Raw genomic sequence first — 18,562 nt, forward strand, 5'->3', positions numbered from 1 at the left:
CTATTAAGGCAACTGAAAAACCTGTGGTAAAAATTACTGATTTTCTAAAACTTTTTGAGGTTAATTATAGTTATTAGCAGACTTAAAAATAAAGTTAATTTATGATAACTGTAGATAATATAGTGGTTCATGGTGTGGGTTCCTGTAGTCATGTCCTAGTTCATGAACCACGGGCAACGTATGAATGGCCAAGTAAGTGGTCCCGACAGTCGGGATAACAGCTACTTTGGAATAAGGCTGGGCATCTCGGACATATTCTGAGTCGTGGTCACCTTTGTGCTCATACGGCAAAGACTACCAAATCCACCGGTTAGTCCCACAACCGTTAGGGGTAAAACTCAATGGGACTTGGGGCAAGTAAGGCTAGCAACCTGCTTCCCCAATACTTTAAATATGATGCTGGCAACAATCAGAGCAAAATGCCTCGGACCTTTGGAGGTGACGGAGTCCCACCTCTAATTGACAAACCAGGGACTTCTAAGATATGACTTGGCAAACAAATGGTAATGAGATGGGGAGCTATTAATATCAATGGGGGCTACTCTGGGAAGAAGGTAGAGCTGGCAGAGGCTGCAAGTAGGATGGGGCTGGACATTTTAGCTGTTAGTGACATTCGGGTAAGGGGTGAGAAAGAAGAGGAAGTGGGAGAATACAAGGTCTACCTGTCAGGAGTCAAAGCAGGAATAGCACAATGGGGTGTAGGGCTTTACATCAGGAAAGAAATGGAACCCAGCGTAGTTGCAATAAGGTATGTAAACGAACGACTGATGTGGATAGATTTGACAGAGTCTAGCAAGAAAATTAGGACTGTTTCAGTATATTCGCATTGTGAAGGGACAGATCAAGATAAGATGGATAGTTTTTATGAGGCACTCACTCAGTGATGTAGTAGTTAGAGTGAAGGACAAGGACAGTGTTCTGCTCATGGGTGATTTTAATGCCAGGATTGGAAATCGAACATAAGGTTATGAAAAGGTTATGGGTAAATTTGGAGAGGATATGGAGGCCAACAGGAACTGGGAAACAACTCTTGGATTTCTGTGCCAGTATGGGCTTAGTAATCACGAACTCCCAAATTCTTGGGAAGGCAGGGGAACCAGATCTGTCATTGACTATATAATAACAGATCAGGAATTCAGGAAGGCTGTGAGGGACACACGTGTATTTAGAGGATTCTTTGATGACACTGATCATTATTTAATCTGCAGTGAAATTGGGATTGTGAGGCCGAAAGTGCAGGAGGTCAGGTCCATATGTAGGAGGATAAGAGTGGAGAAACTTCAGGATAAGGAAATCAGGCACAAGTACATAACAGCAATCTCAGAAAGGTACCAGTTAGTTGAATGTAGTCAATTACAGTCATTGGAAAAGGAATGGACAAGCTACAGGGACACAGTACTAGAAGTGGCTAAAGAATGTCTTGGAACAGTGGTGTGTAAAAGTAGGATGAAGCAAACAGCTTGGTGGAATGACAAAGTCAAGGCAGCTTGTAAAAGGAAAAAGAAGGCATATCAAAAATGGCTACATACTATAACTCAGGTAGACAGAGAAAGTTATGTTGAAGAAAGAAACAAAGCCAAACAGATAATTGCAGCATCCAAGAAGAAATCTTGGGAAGACTTTGGAAACAGGTTGGAGACTATGGGTCAAGCTGCTGGAAAACCATTCTGGAGTGTAATTAGCAGTCTTCAAAAGGGAGGTAAGAAGGAAATGACAAGTATTTTGGACAGGTCTGGAAAAATGCTGGTGAATCCTGTGGATGCCTTGGGCAGATGGAGGGAATATTTTGAAGAGTTGCTGAATGTAGGTGAAAATACAATCAGCAATGTTTCAGATTTCGAGGTAGAATGGGATAGGAATGATGATGGAAATGGGATCACATTTCAGGAAGTGGAGAAAATGGTCAATAGATTGCAGTGCAATAAAGCAGCTGGGGTGGTTGAAATTAAGTCGGAACTCATCAAATACAGTGGAACATCAGGTCTTAAATAGCTACACAGGATAACTGAAATGGCCTGGGAGTCTGAACAGGTTCCATCAGACTGGACAAAAGCAGTAATCACACCAATCTTTAAACATTGAAACAGAAAAGATTATAACAACTACAGAGGTATCTCTTTAATCAGCATTGTGGGTAAAATCTTCTCAGGTATTGTTGAAAGAAAAGTGCGAGTATTAGTTGAGGACCAACTGGATGAAAATCAGTGTGGGTTTAGGCCTCTTAGAGATTGTCAGGACCAGATCTTTAGTTTACGGCAAATAATGGAGAAGTGTTATGAGTGGAACATGGAATTGTATATATGCTTTATAGATTTACAAAAGGCATATGACCGTGTCCTAGGAGGCAGTTATTGTCTGTTCTATGAGATTATGGAATAGGAGGCAAACTTTTGCAGGCAATTAAAGGTCTTTACATGGATAGTCAGGCAGCTGTTAGAGTTGACGGTAAATTGAGTTCATGCTTCAGATTAGTTTCAGGGGTAAGACAAGGCTGCAACCTGTCTCCACTGTTGTTCGTATTATTTATGGATCATATGTTGAAAACAATAAACTGGCTGGGTGAGATTAAGATATGTGAACACAAAATAAGCAGTCTTGCATATGCGGATGACTTAGTTGTGATGGCAGATTCGACTGAAACTTTGCAAAGTAATATTTCAGAGATAGATCAGAAATGTAAGGACTATGGTACGAAGATTAGCATCTCCAAAACGAAAGTAATGTCAGTGGGAAAGAAATATAAACGGATTGAGTGCCAAATAGGAGGAACAAAGTTAGAACAGGTGGATGGTTTCAAGTACTTCGGATGCATGTTCTCACAGGATGGCAACATAGTGAAAGAACTGGAAGCGAGGTGTAGCAAAGCTAATGCAGTGAGCACTCAGCTACGATCTACTCTCTTCTGCAAGAAGGAAGTCAGTACCAAGACTAAGTTATCTGTGCACCGTTCAATCTTTCGACCAACTTTGTTGTATGGGAGCGAAAGCTGGGTGGATTCAGATTACCTTAACAAGGTTGAGGTTACGGATATGAAAGTAGCTAGGATGATAGCAGGTACTAGCAGATGGGAACAATGGCAGGAGGGTGTCCACAATGAGGAAATCAAAGAAAAACTGGGAATGAACTCTATAGATGTAGCAGTCAGGATGAACAGGCTTAGATGGTGGGGTCATGTAACACGCATGGGAGAAGCAAGGTTACCCAAGAGACTCATGGGTTCAGCAGTAGAGGGTAGGAGGAGTCGGGGCAGACCAATGAGAAGGTACCTGGATTCGTTTAAGAATGATTTTGAAGTAATAGGTTTAACATCAGAAGAGACACCAATGTTAGCACTGAATAGGGGATCATGGAGGAATTTTATAAGGTGGCTATGCTCCAGACTGAACACTGAAAGGCATAATCAGTCTTAAATGATGATGATGATGATGATGATGATGATGATGATGTAGATAATATATACTTCAACTTTAAGGGAAAAGCAGACTTAACAATATGTTAGTTAGAATATCTGCTACAGAAAATAAATCACAAACGATTTACTATGAATTAGATTAGCCACAGAACAATGGTAACTTCTGAAAACTCTCAAAATTGCGCACGCACGCACGCACACACGCACTGAATGGTTTCAATGCTCCAAGAACAGTGATTTTAACATCGTAGACTGGCATAGTGGTGGAAGAGAGAATGTTTTCGAAGATGCAGAATTGGAGACATGGCCGAGAGAAGACTCTCGTCAATCTCAAAAAGAATTGGCACAATTAGTGGGAGTGACACAGCAAACAATTACAAAACGTCTTAAGGCTATGGGCATGATTCAGAAAGAAGGAACTTGGGTCCCGTGTGAGCTGAAACCAAGAGACATTGAACAGTGTTTGTGACCAGTTGCTTCAGAGGCAAAAACGGAAGGAACTTCTGCATTGCATTGTGACCGGGGATGAAAAATGGGCTTATTAGGATAACCCTAAACACAAAAAATCATGGAGATATCCCAGCCATGCTGGCACGTCAATGGCCAAACTGAATATTCACGGCTCCTAGATCATGCTCTGCTGGTGTGACCTGCTCGGCGTCATGTACTATGAGGTGTTAAAACCAAGTGAAACAATCACAGGTGCTTGTTATCGAATGCAATTAACGTGTTTGAGCAGAGCATTAAAAGACAAATGGCTGCAATACAATGAGAGGCCAATAAAGTGATTTTGCTGCATAACAACACTTGACCCCACATCGCAAAAGAGGTCAAAACATACTTGGGAACATTAAAATGGGAAGTACAACCCCCACGTGCCGTATTCTCCAGGCATTGCTCCCTCTATCAATCACCTGTTCAGATCAATGGCGCATCGCCTGGCTAACCAACACTTCCGATCTCGTGAAAAAGTCACAAATTGGATTGATTCATGGATTGATTCAAAAGATGAACAATTTTTTCGACGGTGGATTCGTACACTCCAGCGATGGAAAATACTTTGAATGATACATGTGTCACTAATTTGCTTCATTAAAGCCACAAATGTAGGGGGGGGGGGGGGGGGGGGAGAATGAAAGCAAAGTTGTACACCTTGTAAAATCCATCCACACGTAAAATTAATACTTCACACTATCTCTCAATGCTGTTCAGTTTCTCTCTCTTCAGTTATTCATTTTGGAATTTATTTGGCATACAGTTGATGCAAATGAGGGATGTACAATATAAACCATGACTTAATTCTCTTAATATTGATGAACTGGAAACTACTAAATTTATCTTTGCTTGTTTTATGGATTACACACAATTTTATGTTTTTTCACTCTTTTTTGTAACGCATAAATTAGTAGAAAAAATATAAAACAGTAAAAGGAATGATTAATACCAGTCACTTTTAGGGACATTTCTAATGCCTGAACATTTATTAAGAAGCTGCTAGTTGCTTGCAAGTCATGTGATAAGTCTGACAACAAAATTTAAATTAATGATACACAAAATCACTGGATTTTTTTCCATAAGAAAAATGACTGTCTTGCTCTTTAATCATCTTCATTTGCATATGTACCATGACAGAGTTCTAATGTTATTAGAGATTTTCTTAGTTCTCAGTACAACTGATGAATTATTGGTGAGATTAATTACATGAGACTGACTTCTTTTCCTACAAGACTTGCTGGAGAAAGATTCCTAACTCCCCCATTCCTTTTACAATTATAGCCTTACACGTTCATCATTACCAACTGTTATATGGAACTGTATTCTGCTGTTATCTTTAGTGAATCCAGACCATTCCACATTTCTTCAATTGAAATGTGGATTTATCAACCACGAGCTGTTGTAATTGATTTTTTGATAGCAATTCGAATTGCAGATAGTTTTCTTAAGTTGAAACAGCAAAAATAAATGGCTTCTTTTTAACACATAGCAGAATCAGCTGCACTCAGTCACAGTCACAGAAATGAATCCCTCTACATCTACATGCAATTCACAATTAAGTGCCTGGCAGAGGGTTTATACAGCCACCTTCACGTCATTTCTCTACCGTTCCACTCTCAAATGGTGCGCAGGAAAATGAGCACTTAAATCTTACTGGGTGAGTTCTGATTGTTCTTATTTTATCATGATGCTCATTCCTCCCTATGAGGGTGTGAGGGTGGGTGGCAATAGAATATTTTTGCAATCGAATGAGAAAGTTGGGCAGATCCCATACCAAACAGCAATATTACAGATGAGAGCAGACAACCATGATGTAAGCAGTCTCCTTAGCAGACCTGCTACACTTTCTAAGTGTTCTACGAAAAAATCACAGCCTTTGGTTTGCTTTACCCGCATCATCATCTATGTAAGTATTTCAAGTTATTCATAATTGTAATCCTTAAGTATTTAGTTGACTTTACATCCTTCAGATCTGTGTAATTTACCATGTAACTGAAATTTAGCAGATTTCTTTTAGTACTCATGTGGATGACTTCACACTTTTCATTATTCAGAGTCAATTGCCACTTTTTGCACCTTAGAAAAATCTTATCTAAATCATTTTGCAATCGATTTTGATCACCCGATGACTTTTGCAAGACGGCAAATGAATGCGTCATCTGCAAAAAAAATTAAGATTGCTGCTCAGATTGCCTCCCGTATCATTTATGTAGACCAGGAACATTAGAGGACCTATAACACTTCCTTGGGGAAAGCCAGATATTACTTCTGTTTTATTCAATGACTTTGCATCTGTTACTATGATCTATGACCTTCCTGACAGGAAATCATGAATCAAGTCACACAACTGTGGTGATAATCCATAGGCACGCAATTTGATTAGAAGATGCTCAAGAGGGACGGTGTCGAAAGCCTTCTGGAATTCTAAAAATATGAAATTGATTTGACATCCTGTCTTGTAAGCACTTGTTACTTTATGACAATGAATAGCTACTTGGGTTTCACAAGAATGTTTTTTTCTGAATTTGTTCTATTTGTCAATAAATCATTTTCTTCAAGGTACTTAATAAAGTCTGAACACTGTGTATGTTCCAAAATCCTACTGTAAATGTACAGTAGTGATGTGGGTCTGCAATCTAGCAGATTACTCCTATTTTCTTTCTTGGTTATCGGTGTGATCTGTGCAATTTTACAGTCCTCAGGTACAGAACTTGCAACGCATAAGTGGTTGTATATTACTGTTAGGTATGAAGCTGTTGTATCAGCATACTCTGAAAGTAATCTAACTGGTACACAATCTGGACCAGAGGCCTTGCCTTCATTACATGATTGAAGCTGCTTCCCTACACCAAGGATGTCTGCTTCTAAGTTACACATATTGGCAATTGTTCAAGATTCGAATTCTGATATATTTACTTCATCTTCTTTGAGAAAGGAGTTTTGGAAAACTGTGTTTAGGAACTCTTCTTTAGTAGCATTATCAACAGTGACATCACCATTGTTATCACATAGTGAAGGTACTTATTGCATCTTGCTGCTGGGGTACTTTACATTTGACCAGAATCTCTCTGGATTTTCTGTCATGTGTTCTGTAAAACTTGACCAATCTTTGGGACTTTGTGTTCTTTTAAATTTGGCATGCAAACCAGAGAGTCACACCTAGGGATTACATGGCTGGCGACCACGAGGCCCCGAGCTGAGTCCTGGCATTGCTTCCACTTACTTATGCCAGGCTCCTCACTTATCTTTCCTGTCTGGCCACCCTCGGCCAGCTCTTGTTCTTTTCCGACCCTGACGCTATTGGGTTTTGAGGGCTAGGGGTCTTTCATTTTCCAACCTATACTTCTCATGCAGCACCTGACCCGGAGTGGGCAGCTGCAAAAGGCGTCTGTATCCCATGTTAGGGGCGGCTTCCAGAACTGCGGAAGGCAATGGAATACCACCGGAGATTATCTTCCCTGCATAATGCAGTCTCCATTTTATGCACAAAAATGGCTTCCTCTCATGTTAAATCAGTGTCTGGGGATAAAATAGTCCCTCATTCGGATCTCCGTGGGTGGGTGAGGGTACTTGAAAGGAGGCAAAAATCAAAATGAAAATAGGTACCTGGAACGTTAGAACTCTGCTACAAGCAGGAAACCTAGAAAACCTTGAAAGAGAGATGGGAAAGAATCATATGGACCTCATAGGAGTTGCTGAGGTACGATGAAATGGACACGCAGAGTTGCAGTCAGATGAATGTGTGTTGTACTACGCAAGAGGAGAAGTCAAAAGAATGAATTGAGTAGGAATGATTATGACAAAGGAATTGGCTAAATGTGTGGAATATGTAGACTCTGCAAATGACCGGGTTATTGGTGCATTAACCTATATGGAGAAATTTGGTTTGAATGTCAAATATACATTTTTTAAATTTTAGATTGTAGTAAAGATTGTCCAGTTTTGGGTGTCTTTGCTAGAAACTGCTCTCTGTAAAACCACATAGCTTGAAATATATTTGTATGTGGTGATCTGAACCTGGGTCTCCGCTTACTAGGCGAGATGGTCAATGATGCTAGCGTAGTATATGCAGTCGCTATGATCACAGTGTCTGGGTGGCTTAGTGGTCAGAGCATCTGTCTAATAAGCAGAAGACTCAGGTTTGCATCCTGATCCAGCACAGATTTTCAACTTTCCCCATTGATTTCAATCAATGCCTGCTCACAGCCAATGTTTGTAATTCCTTTGTGTCTTCATTCATAATGGCTGCTGGATCGAAATGGTGTCTGTTCTTTCAAACATATATACACACAACTTTGGAATGATACAGTAATTTATTGAGGTAACTTACAGAATCTGTAGATGTGTCACTTTGTAACAAACAACCTCAAGTTTGATTCACGTAGTGCCTCAGTACCCCGTGCCACCGCCGGGAACACCAGTTGGTGCACAGATAAAATGGCTAATTTCATTCATACGGAGCACACTCATTGTGTGTTTTGGTTTTATAAAACAAACTCTGCAAAAGCCGTTCAGTGTAAATTTTGCGTCACATATGCTAAAGAATCTTCAAGCATACCTAAGATTTGTTGAAACGGGTTGTTCACAGCAACATGATAAATCACCAAGTCGGCTGTGTGTCGTCTATTGTGTGGAACAGGTTAGGAAGAGCTTTGCCCGCAGTTCACAAAAATCAAAGTGATGTATGTCTCTCAAGATTGGCATTCCACAACAGACTGTTTGGCGAGTACTGCGTACACTTGAAACCACACAGTGTAAACAAAGTGTACGGCCCTTTCTCCTTTGTGGAGAAAACTGTCATTAATATTGTGTGTGTGAATATGCTTGAAAACTTTTTCCTCACTGAAGTTCAAGGTTTCCACAACTATTGCTTCCCAGGTCGGTGGATTGGCTGTGAAGAGTCACCTCGCTCCCCAGACTTGACATCACTGAATTTCTTACTCTGCAGTTTTGTGTGTATACCCCAACAAACAATTTAGCTGACCTGAAAAATCAAATCTACACAGCCATGCACAATTTATACCAGATTTGCAGTAATGAGTGTGGGGAAAAATGGATTACTGGTGAGATGTTTGCTGTATTACAGATGGTAGTCACATCGAACCAAAATGACAATTGACACTCATGTAAAATGTGAGGCTGTTTGCTTTAAAATGACCCATGTACTGATTCTGTAAGTTAAAATTTCTATATCATTCCAAAGCTGTAAAGTCCTTGTTGACTCATGCTATATAGTTAATCTGAGATGGCCAACGACATCTTCAGTGCAGAAGCATACCAGGGAATCTGTGAAGTGCCACAAGTAATGAGGACAAGGGGTAAACAGCAGTGTGTGGTTAAGTTGGATCTGATTGGGGGGGGGGGGGGGGGGGGGGACTTGCTAAGGTAGTCTGCGCAGTTGCAATGACCACTGTGTCCACACAGCTTAGTGGTCAGAGCATCTACCAAGTAAGCAGGAGATTTGGGTCTGAATCCTGGTCCAGCACAAATTTTCAACTTTCTCCATTGATTTCAATCAATGCCCGCTCTCAGCCAATGTCAGTAATTTCTTTTTGTCTGAAATATTGGGCGCAAAAAAAATTGGGGTCATACGAGCCAAGTCAAAATTATAGAACACGAAACAGAGAGGAGTTAAACTACTATACGGAGAGGACATATAGTAGACAGCTAAAAACAGGCATGTGGGAAAGTGTCTTTTTAGACACCATATAAAATTAAATTGCCTTCGCCATTTGCTTTGTCAGATAAAAAGTAAAACGCGGTCAACAGCTTGTGTTGTGCTAAAACGGCTGATAAATCAGGCGGCAAACCCAAGCTGAAACGTAAGTGGTTAAAGAAAGGGTGTTCCATCAGAAAGTGGTGGACACTTAAAACTTGGGCGCAATGTGTACAAAAGTGGTGGGGTAGCACCACTTAGCAAATAATGATGGCTAAAAAGGCAGTGCCCAATACACAGTTGAGTTTAAATAATCTCCTCCCGGCAGGAGGGCAGAGAGTCGGTTACCCAAGCTGCTGGGAGAGGTTTACTAAGCCGGAGCTTATTCCCGTGAAGGGAGGACCATTGGTGATGCCATTCATGACATAGGCAACCAAAGTAACGAAATGGCCAACTGCAGAATGCCGCACTCTAAATCCACTCTGTGCAGTTGTCAGTAAATTGTGAGACTTGAGCCACCACACTAGCCGGGCATGAATCATACATTCCATCACCTTGCAAATGCTGCTGTTAGAGAGGTGGGCAGTAGCTAGAAGGAACGTTTTTGTCCCTACTGGGCTTTAGGTATGGGTATGACGGTGCCTTCACACCAGCATCTGGGAAATGTGCCCTCTGCCCAGATGCAGTTGTATGTGTGAAGCAGCAAGGGCTTGCTGCAACAGAAAGGTGCTGCATCATCTAAATGTGGATGGTGTCTGGCTCTGGGGCGGAGGATTGGGATGAACTGAGAGCATGATCTAGCTCCCTCATAGTAAAGGCGGCACTATAGCACTCATGATTCGGAGAAGAGAAAGTTATCGTCTGAGCTCCTCCACTCATTTCCGATTGAAGAAGGCAGGGTGATAGTGGGAAAAGCTCGAAAGTTCCACAAAATGGCGGCCCCAGATGTTGAAAACTGCAATAGTGTTCACAATAACATTACCTGCTACTTTCAGGCCGAAAACTGAGGAATGGATCTTGGTCCCAGAGGGTCATCAGAGGCTGGCCCACATGACAGAGGGTGGGGTGGAACTATTAAAATAACTAGTGAATGAAATCCAGCTAGCTCTTTTGCTATACCGAAGAATGCAACGACACTTTCCACACCTGTTTATAATGAATGCAGCTTACCATTACGGTCCATAAGTAAAAATTACCGTAATATTTCACGCAACTTAGGAAGACAGGACTAAAAAAGTTGAAGCAGTTTACCATTTTAGGATAACAGTTAAAAATGCGGAGAGCACATCTCTGTGCACGAATTGTGTCGCAGCATGCCTCAGTCCACCAAGAGACTGGGACATGACGTGGTAAAGAGAAAGAGCACGGAATGGAACGTTCTGCAGCAATAAGGATAACATTTGTGAGAGATTCCACCAGATCATTACAACTGGGTAAATCTTGTTCTCCGAAGATCGCCAGGGAGGAGTAAAGCTCCCAGTCAGCCTTAGTAAGCTGCCATTTGGACATGCACGCGGATGGGGTAGGAGTCAGAAAACAGATAGCACACAAGAAATGGCCGATCGAGTAGGTGTCTGGAAGAACGGCCCACTCAAGGCGATGGGCAAGCTGGGCAGTGCAGAAGGATAGGTCCAAATGGGAATAGGTGTGTGACAAGTTGGAAAAGAAAGTTGGTGTTCCAGTGTTAAGGCAGAAGTGTTAAGTTGGTTAAGATGGTCAGCCAAGAGGGCACCTCTGACATGTCCTGAGAAAACTCCAAAGGGGATGATGCGCATTAAAATCACAAGTGACGGAGGGACATAAATGGTACAGAGGGAAAAAGTCAGGTGGGGAAGGAAATAGTGAACTGTAACATCTTGAAGATGGATAGTCAGGGAGATGGGTTGACTATGAATGTCATCCCTTATGAGCAGCATGATGCCCCCATGAGATGGAGTGCTGACCTCAGGGGGAAGATCAAAACAAATCGGTAAGAAATGTGAAAGCTCAAAGCAGTCGTGAGGACGCAATTTTGTTTCCTGAAGGCAGAGTACAAGGGGACGCTGTGATACTAAAAGCAGCCATAAATCCTCTTTGTGGGACTAAATGCTGCAAATGTTCCATTAGAGGAGAGTGACAGCTGGTTAAGAGTCGCTACAGCTGGTGAAGAGTTGCTACTAAAGGGCACAGTAGCATGAGGATCCTGCTCCATGGGGTTCACAGATGCATTGGCTTGCCTGTGCAGTTGATCTGTGGAGTCCAATGCTGAGAAACGGGTGATAGTGCACACTGGTGACATGGAGGCTGAAGAGAATCTTCTAGTTGGCAAGTTTGCCTTTGGTGGACTACTTCTCTAAATGGAAAGGATCGAAGGACTCGGGTGGTGTTTGGCTGGAGGGATGGAGGAAGTCTTCCAGGAAATACTCCTTCAGTCCTTTCCGGCCAACCGGTTGTGTAGCTGGTGGCTTCGCCCCTTGAGGCGAGAGCTTGATGGCTTGTTGCACAGCTGGACAGAGGGATGGTGAGGCTACTTTGACACTGAGCAATTTCACAACCTCAGAGCTGAATTAGAGGTAGCATGTCTGTGTGGCCATGTCCTCCTTGGAGTGAGGAGTAGCAAGAACAGAACTATAGGTGCCAGATGGGAGAACACAGGGTTTGTGATTAGCCAGAATAGAAGAATTTTTAGAAACACCCAATATCAACTTAAGTTAAATGTGTTAAATATATTTAATAAAAGTATTAGGTTAAGTGAACTGACGAAGTCTATTGCATGTAATAATACTTAGTAAGGTACTTTTTTCTTTACCCGGATCTCTAAGACAGCCTGCTCATCACGATACACAGGACAATCCCGAGAGGACGCAGTATGGCCGCAATTGCAGTTGATACAGTGGGGAGGAGGAGGAGGAGGAGGAGGAGGAGGAGGAGGAGGAGGAGGCGGACAATCACCCTCATGTGCATCCCTGCCATAGGTTACACATTTGGCTGGGTGTCAACAAGACGTTCTAGTGTGTGGTGGTTAAAACGACAACACTGGTAGCAGCACATCGAGTTCAGAATGTACAGCCGGATTGTGATAATTTTATAGCCTGCTTTGATCTTGGACGGAAGCACCATTCTCTCAAAGGTGAGAAAAAGAGTGTGGGTGGGCACTAAGGGGGAACCTACCTTTTTCATTACATGATGGATGGCCATGACACCCTGATCAGAGAGGTAAGATTGGATTTCGGCCTCAGACAGTGGAGCAGTCTGGTGTAAATAACACCAAGGGAAGAATTCAAAGTTCCATTCCCAATAACACCCCAGACATGTTCCCCAAAGGAGGAGAAAAGGCTAGCAACAGGTTGGCCATGGAGAAGCGAGGCAGCAAGCAGTTGTTGTGCTTTAGTATCAGAAGAAGTCTCCAAAAGCAAAGTGCCATTCCATAAATGAGAGGAGGATTTCACAGGGTCGACAATTGCATCAACACCTTTCTGAATAATGAACGGATTTACCGTGGCGAAGGACTGACCTCCTCCAGTACGTGAGGCTACAAGGAACCATGGTGCAGCGGGAAGGGTCTATGAATCATTAGCCTTATTACATTTATATTTCATAGAATTGGATTGGGAAGAGGACTGACCCACTGCGAGAAAATCCCTCATGATTGCCAACATCTCTGGTGGCATGCTCCTTCCAACTAGGAGCCTCCTTCACAAGGGGGTGCACCCACTTCAGGTGATTGTCCACACTCCCGAACACCTGACAGAGGGACCAGTCTGCAATTTGGGAAGGTTGCAGCTCAGGCAATCACCCCTCCATGGGCCTGGCCTGTACCAGAGGGTACATGCAAACCCTACCTGTCAACCCCGGGTTGTGAATAGTGCATTACCCAATCATCTGTTACGCGTCACAACGCATAGGCCAGCCATCAGGAATGCACAGGGAGGAGAAAGAAAAAAGAGCAACCTCAAACGCCAAAGCAGAGGAACGGGAGGAAAAGGGAAATAAAGCAAGGAAAAGGGAGCCAAAAACAAAGGTGAGACTGTTCTTATGTCAGCGACAGACATAGCAGAACATTCCCAATAACACCCCAGACATGTTCCCCAAGAGAGGAGAAAAGGCTAGCAAGAGGATAGGCATGGAATGCAAAAGGGAAAAAATGCTACAAAGGCTGGAGCCCCATGGTAGTCAAGCACGAACCCGTCAAAGAGTGGCGAGCTCCCTGTGGGATATCTGAAATATGTTTTTCCAGTGTTAATGAAAGTTAAATGGTTTACAGGCACATATATTGGTGGTGGAAATCTCATGTTACAGAATTTTTCAATAACCCAAAAACAAGTTATGATTTTTCTAAAGTAACATTTTCTTAGCCCAGGAGAAACATGTAACAGAAAGCTTAGGTTTGTTTTGAAGGACTATTTCACAGAATCAGGTATAAGAGTTGTGGCTCGAAAAGAACACAGCATTGTTTTAACTTTCACACTTACTTCTTTTTGTCATATAAAAAAATCCATCTTCCAGCACCTTTTCTCAAGAGGGCTTTGAACTTTCAACACCAGGTTTAAAAAACGTTTGCTTCCATTTAGAATCATCATGTTGTACTATTTTTTACAAGAGCTATTTATATTATTTTCACATTTTTAAACTAATTGTATCTACCAGTATTCTTCATCTGAAAAATTGAAAAGTTTCGTAGAATCGGAATAGTGTCATTCATGCTGCTATGACTGGTTCAATATGAAGGATATTTCCAAACATTTCACCTTTTCCCAATATTGTCTAATTTTCCTGACATGGTTAATACACTTTTTCCAGAGTTCTGGAGTTACACATAAGGCTTCTCGATAAAACCACAAGAGCTTCTAAACTTCTGTGTTAGCCATATTCATTCTTACTACTTTTCTCTTCATGGAAGCCCACATGAGCTTGACTGAATTAAGCTTCAAATGAGACATTGGCAACCAAACAAGTTTCACATCTGATCAAAGTTGTTTAGCCACTTTCTTTACTGGTATTTGAGAGTATGGCCTGGCTAGGAATATCAGCTCTGGCTTAGTTTGCTAAAATCACCAACTCCAGGTGGCAGTGAAAAATTCTTACATGCTGCCCAAGATACAATTTCACCTTTCAGCCATGACATGCTTGGGTTGGGTTATTAGTTGAAGGATCAACTACTGTATGAGATTGCGCTTGATCTATAACAATGCCTGACCTTTGAAGCAATAAACTAAGAACTTTCTTGAACCATTCTTCATAATGAGCAGAGTTCATTTTGTTGGGGTAATCTCCGTTTCCTTTCTTCCCAATAAATGTTCTGTGCCATCAAGAAATCCTTATTCATTAATTTAGATGTGTAAAATTATGATGCATTTTCCAGCTCCAGATAGTGTCTTGAAACCTCTGCCCATCCATAAATTTGCTGAACATATCCTCGGTACTATAATAGTTCTCACAGCTATTTTCTACAGAATCAGCCACATTTTCTTGCCACCTATACTTCATTAAATGATTCTGTCCACAGCACGTCTCATATGTAAAGAAGATCTCTTAGCCCTGTGTTTGTAACTCTCACATTCTTCTATGGAAGTTATGTCAGGTTGAAGTAGCTGTCAGAGACTCCATTAACACTGGTTTCCTGTTAAGTTTTTTTGCAAAGAAATCCAGAGCTAGTAACTACTTTCAAAAGAGTAGAGATTGCAACAATGGAAAAATCTGCCATATTTTCTATCACTTTTAGGTGGAAGTTTTTCATTGTGAGTACCCTATTCAGCAAAAATCATTGATAGTTCTTTGTGCTGTGCACAAAGTGAAATCATCAACTTCAGTTTTGGATGTCCTGGAGAAAAACACTGATTCTTTCATGCCGTGGGTGATTTTTTCCATCATTCGCCTTTGAAGTAGCTTCTATTCTCTTCACTGACGATAATGATACTTCAAGACAATGTGGCACTTTCTGGTACACAGGACACATACTGTCCTCTAATTTTCCCCCTTACTTCGAACGAAAGAAATAGCTTGAAACCATTGCAAGTTCACCTGCTGATGATGATTGTCTCTGAGGCATCTTGATGTGACATAACCACTGCAATGGAGACAGTCAGATATTAGCAAACAACATGCAGACAAAGCAAGGTCATAGGTATTGTTTCCAGCCACCTGGGGTAGGCGACAGTACACAGCAATGTTGCACTCAAATTCACAGTCTCCCATGTTGCTAATGGCGCAGTCCAACAAGCAAACGACAGCTCTTTAATGTTACTCTTCATAAAATCGGTATCAGTCTGCACAGTCACAGTTGTTGCAGCTTCTTAAAACAATGAACAAGATCTTCAAAACAAACCCACAGTTTCCACTGCCAGGATACTTTTATTCTGGACTTTCAGAAAATCATCAGAACTTTATATTGGAGTGACAAAAATTCTCTAAATTGACATTTCCACAACCAATACACGTGCCCATAACCTATTAATAATTTCGCTAACATCGCATAAATATATTTCAAGCTATATGGTTTTAAAGTGGACAGTTCCTAGCAAAGACGCGCAAAACCAGACAATCCTTACCACAATCTAAAATAAAAAATGTATATGTTCAGCTTTGGAACCAAACTGCTCGATACAGCCTAACACAGAGCAAAACAAGAAAAATATTCTTATATTTCCTTTTTCTGATAGGCCTATTGGTTCGCTTGTAATTAAAGCCTAAATTTAGCTCCTTAAAAAAATCCTTTAATAGTGAAGTATATACATATGCACAAATCAAACAGCCTACCACCTCTTCCAATCAAGATTACAAATGAATAGGATAGAGTGCTACTCACCAAATAGATGGCATGTTGAGTCATAGATAGGCACAATGAAAAAAATAGTAGAAATATACAAACTTTTGGACAAGATCTTCCTCAGAAGTGGAATTCTCACAAATTCAAACAGAAACAACAGCAGGAGCAATAGTACCACCACCAGACAAGAACAACTCTCATATGCAGCTATTGCCTCCGGGCACTATGGCCCATATGCAACAGCATCTGACATGTGCAGCAATCTGCCGGGATGGGTTGTGGGCTTAAGGAGATAGCATGTTGTGGGAATGTGTAATAAGGTAGGGTGGGTGAAGGTGGTAGTGCTGGCCGTGAGAGAGTCCTGGGACATAGTGAGGACAGGATAGGATTTGCTAGGTACAGCATCAGGGCACTGTACTGAAAGGGGGGGGGGGGGAATTGGGAAGGAACAGGGCGGGGGGGGGGGGGGGGGGAATTGGGAAGGAACAGGGCGGGGGGAGAGAGAAAGAGTAGAGCAAATGACTTGTAGGTGCATAGGTGGAACACAAGTTGTATGCGTGTATTGCAATGTGAAGGTGGAAGGGGATAGGCTGGTGAATGGCAGGCATAGATCAGCATTGGTAGAGACCATGGGGGTTATGGGAATGAGGGATAAGTTGGAGGGAAAGTTCCCATCTGTGCAAGTCAGAAAAGTTGGGCTTGGTAGCAAGACCCTAGAAGGCACAATCTGTGAAGCAGTGAAAGTGAAGCACACTATACTGAATGTCACGTTCAGCAACTGAGTGGTCCAGCTGTCCCTTGACCACATCTGGCAGTGGCCGTTTATGTGGACAGACAATTTATTCATAGTCATGCCCATGTAGAACACAACACAGTGATTGCCACTAAGTTTGCAGTTCACATCATCCAGGACTTCACGTTGTTTGAATCAAGGGTATCTGAGGCATTAGAAGAAAAATGAAGCCTTCGAAAGGTTTTATATCACCTTCCATCAGAGTTACCTTCTCAGTCTATCACTGATGATTTGTTGCTACAAAGTGTGACACAGCTTTTGAATTACTGCTCGTCAAGACCACCATAATGGGTATAATAACTTTATTTCACTAAGTACAGGCTTGGACAACATTTGTTGAATTCAGCTGTATATCATCTTCCATTCCACACCAAATATACCAAAAATTAAATAAATTTATCCACATTATTAAAGAGGAAACGAAGTTTGGGAAGGATGGAAACTTATTTGTTATATTTTCATGGACAGAAATGGAATGTTACATGGACTTACAAAAATGCCACTTCACTTGGTTTCCAGGCTTAAATTAATTACTATTGTTATTAGCTAAGTATAATGAAACACACTGCTACCTGTAACATTTGGAAGGGCCGAAAGAGTGCTGGAGGCAGTTCATCCAGAAGGTAGCATTCAGGATCATCCTTGATTGAGGCAAGCCTCAAATGATGAAGAGAACGGGCATGATTCTGACCCAAGATATACGTAAGCTTTGATGCGTGTTGGCATATCTCCTCCAAGCAACCCAAATCTAGAAACTCAATACTGCGGCAGTTCTGCATCAGCTGTTGTAATGGCTTCATAAAGTGTCTGAAACAGAAGGTATATGCATTTAGTGACACACACACACACACACACACACACACACACACACACACACACACAACCTACTATTTCAGAGTTAAGTAACATTAAATAACTGCTGGAAGTAGTTAACAGACAGCAAGCCAGAACAGTTCAGTTTCACAATAACAGTTTATGTTTGATGCCTAGATCAGGATTTGTTAAATTAATTGAAATTGCTGGAAGAATGGTGATGATATTGCAAAATAGTTCCAGGTACATTTAGAAAACATTTATAGCAAACTGTGCAACAGTTACTGAGCCTTTGTTTTGTATCTTAGGTTGGCATCATGATAAGCCAAGATAGATTCAGGAGCATACAAACAGTTACTTTCTCCTACTACACATGCTCGTAAGACAGGATACTGGGACAAAACACAATCAACCATGCACTGCACTATTGTGTGTGGAGTATACATGTACATCAGGATCAATTATGACAATACATCTCAATGAGACTACAATTTGGCAAAACTCTTAACTGTAAAATGATGAATTGTTGAAAAATAAATGTTTATAAGTATACCTGTTCTTACTGCAAAACCAATTATGTGCATTCTTTTAGGCACAAATCATATTTAGTAGAGACCTCACAAATGAAGAATCAGTCCAAATATGCAG

The 18,562-nt window shown here is 41.5% G+C and overlaps 1 protein-coding gene across 1 annotated transcript in view; it reads right to left on the bottom strand.

Moving 5' to 3' along the window:
- The window catches only part of LOC126271896 (F-box only protein 33), a 96,470-nt gene that overhangs the window by 46,207 nt on the left and 31,701 nt on the right, over positions 1 to 18,562 (bottom strand). The window contains exon 2 of the mRNA XM_049974278.1: positions 17,674 to 17,908. Within this exon, the coding sequence (XP_049830235.1) occupies positions 17,674 to 17,908 (235 nt within the window). The remainder of the gene's footprint in view (positions 1 to 17,673; positions 17,909 to 18,562) is intronic.

Source organism: Schistocerca gregaria, chromosome 5 (assembly GCF_023897955.1).
Source record: "Schistocerca gregaria isolate iqSchGreg1 chromosome 5, iqSchGreg1.2, whole genome shotgun sequence".
In the NCBI taxonomy this organism is placed as follows: Eukaryota; Metazoa; Arthropoda; class Insecta; order Orthoptera; family Acrididae; genus Schistocerca; species Schistocerca gregaria.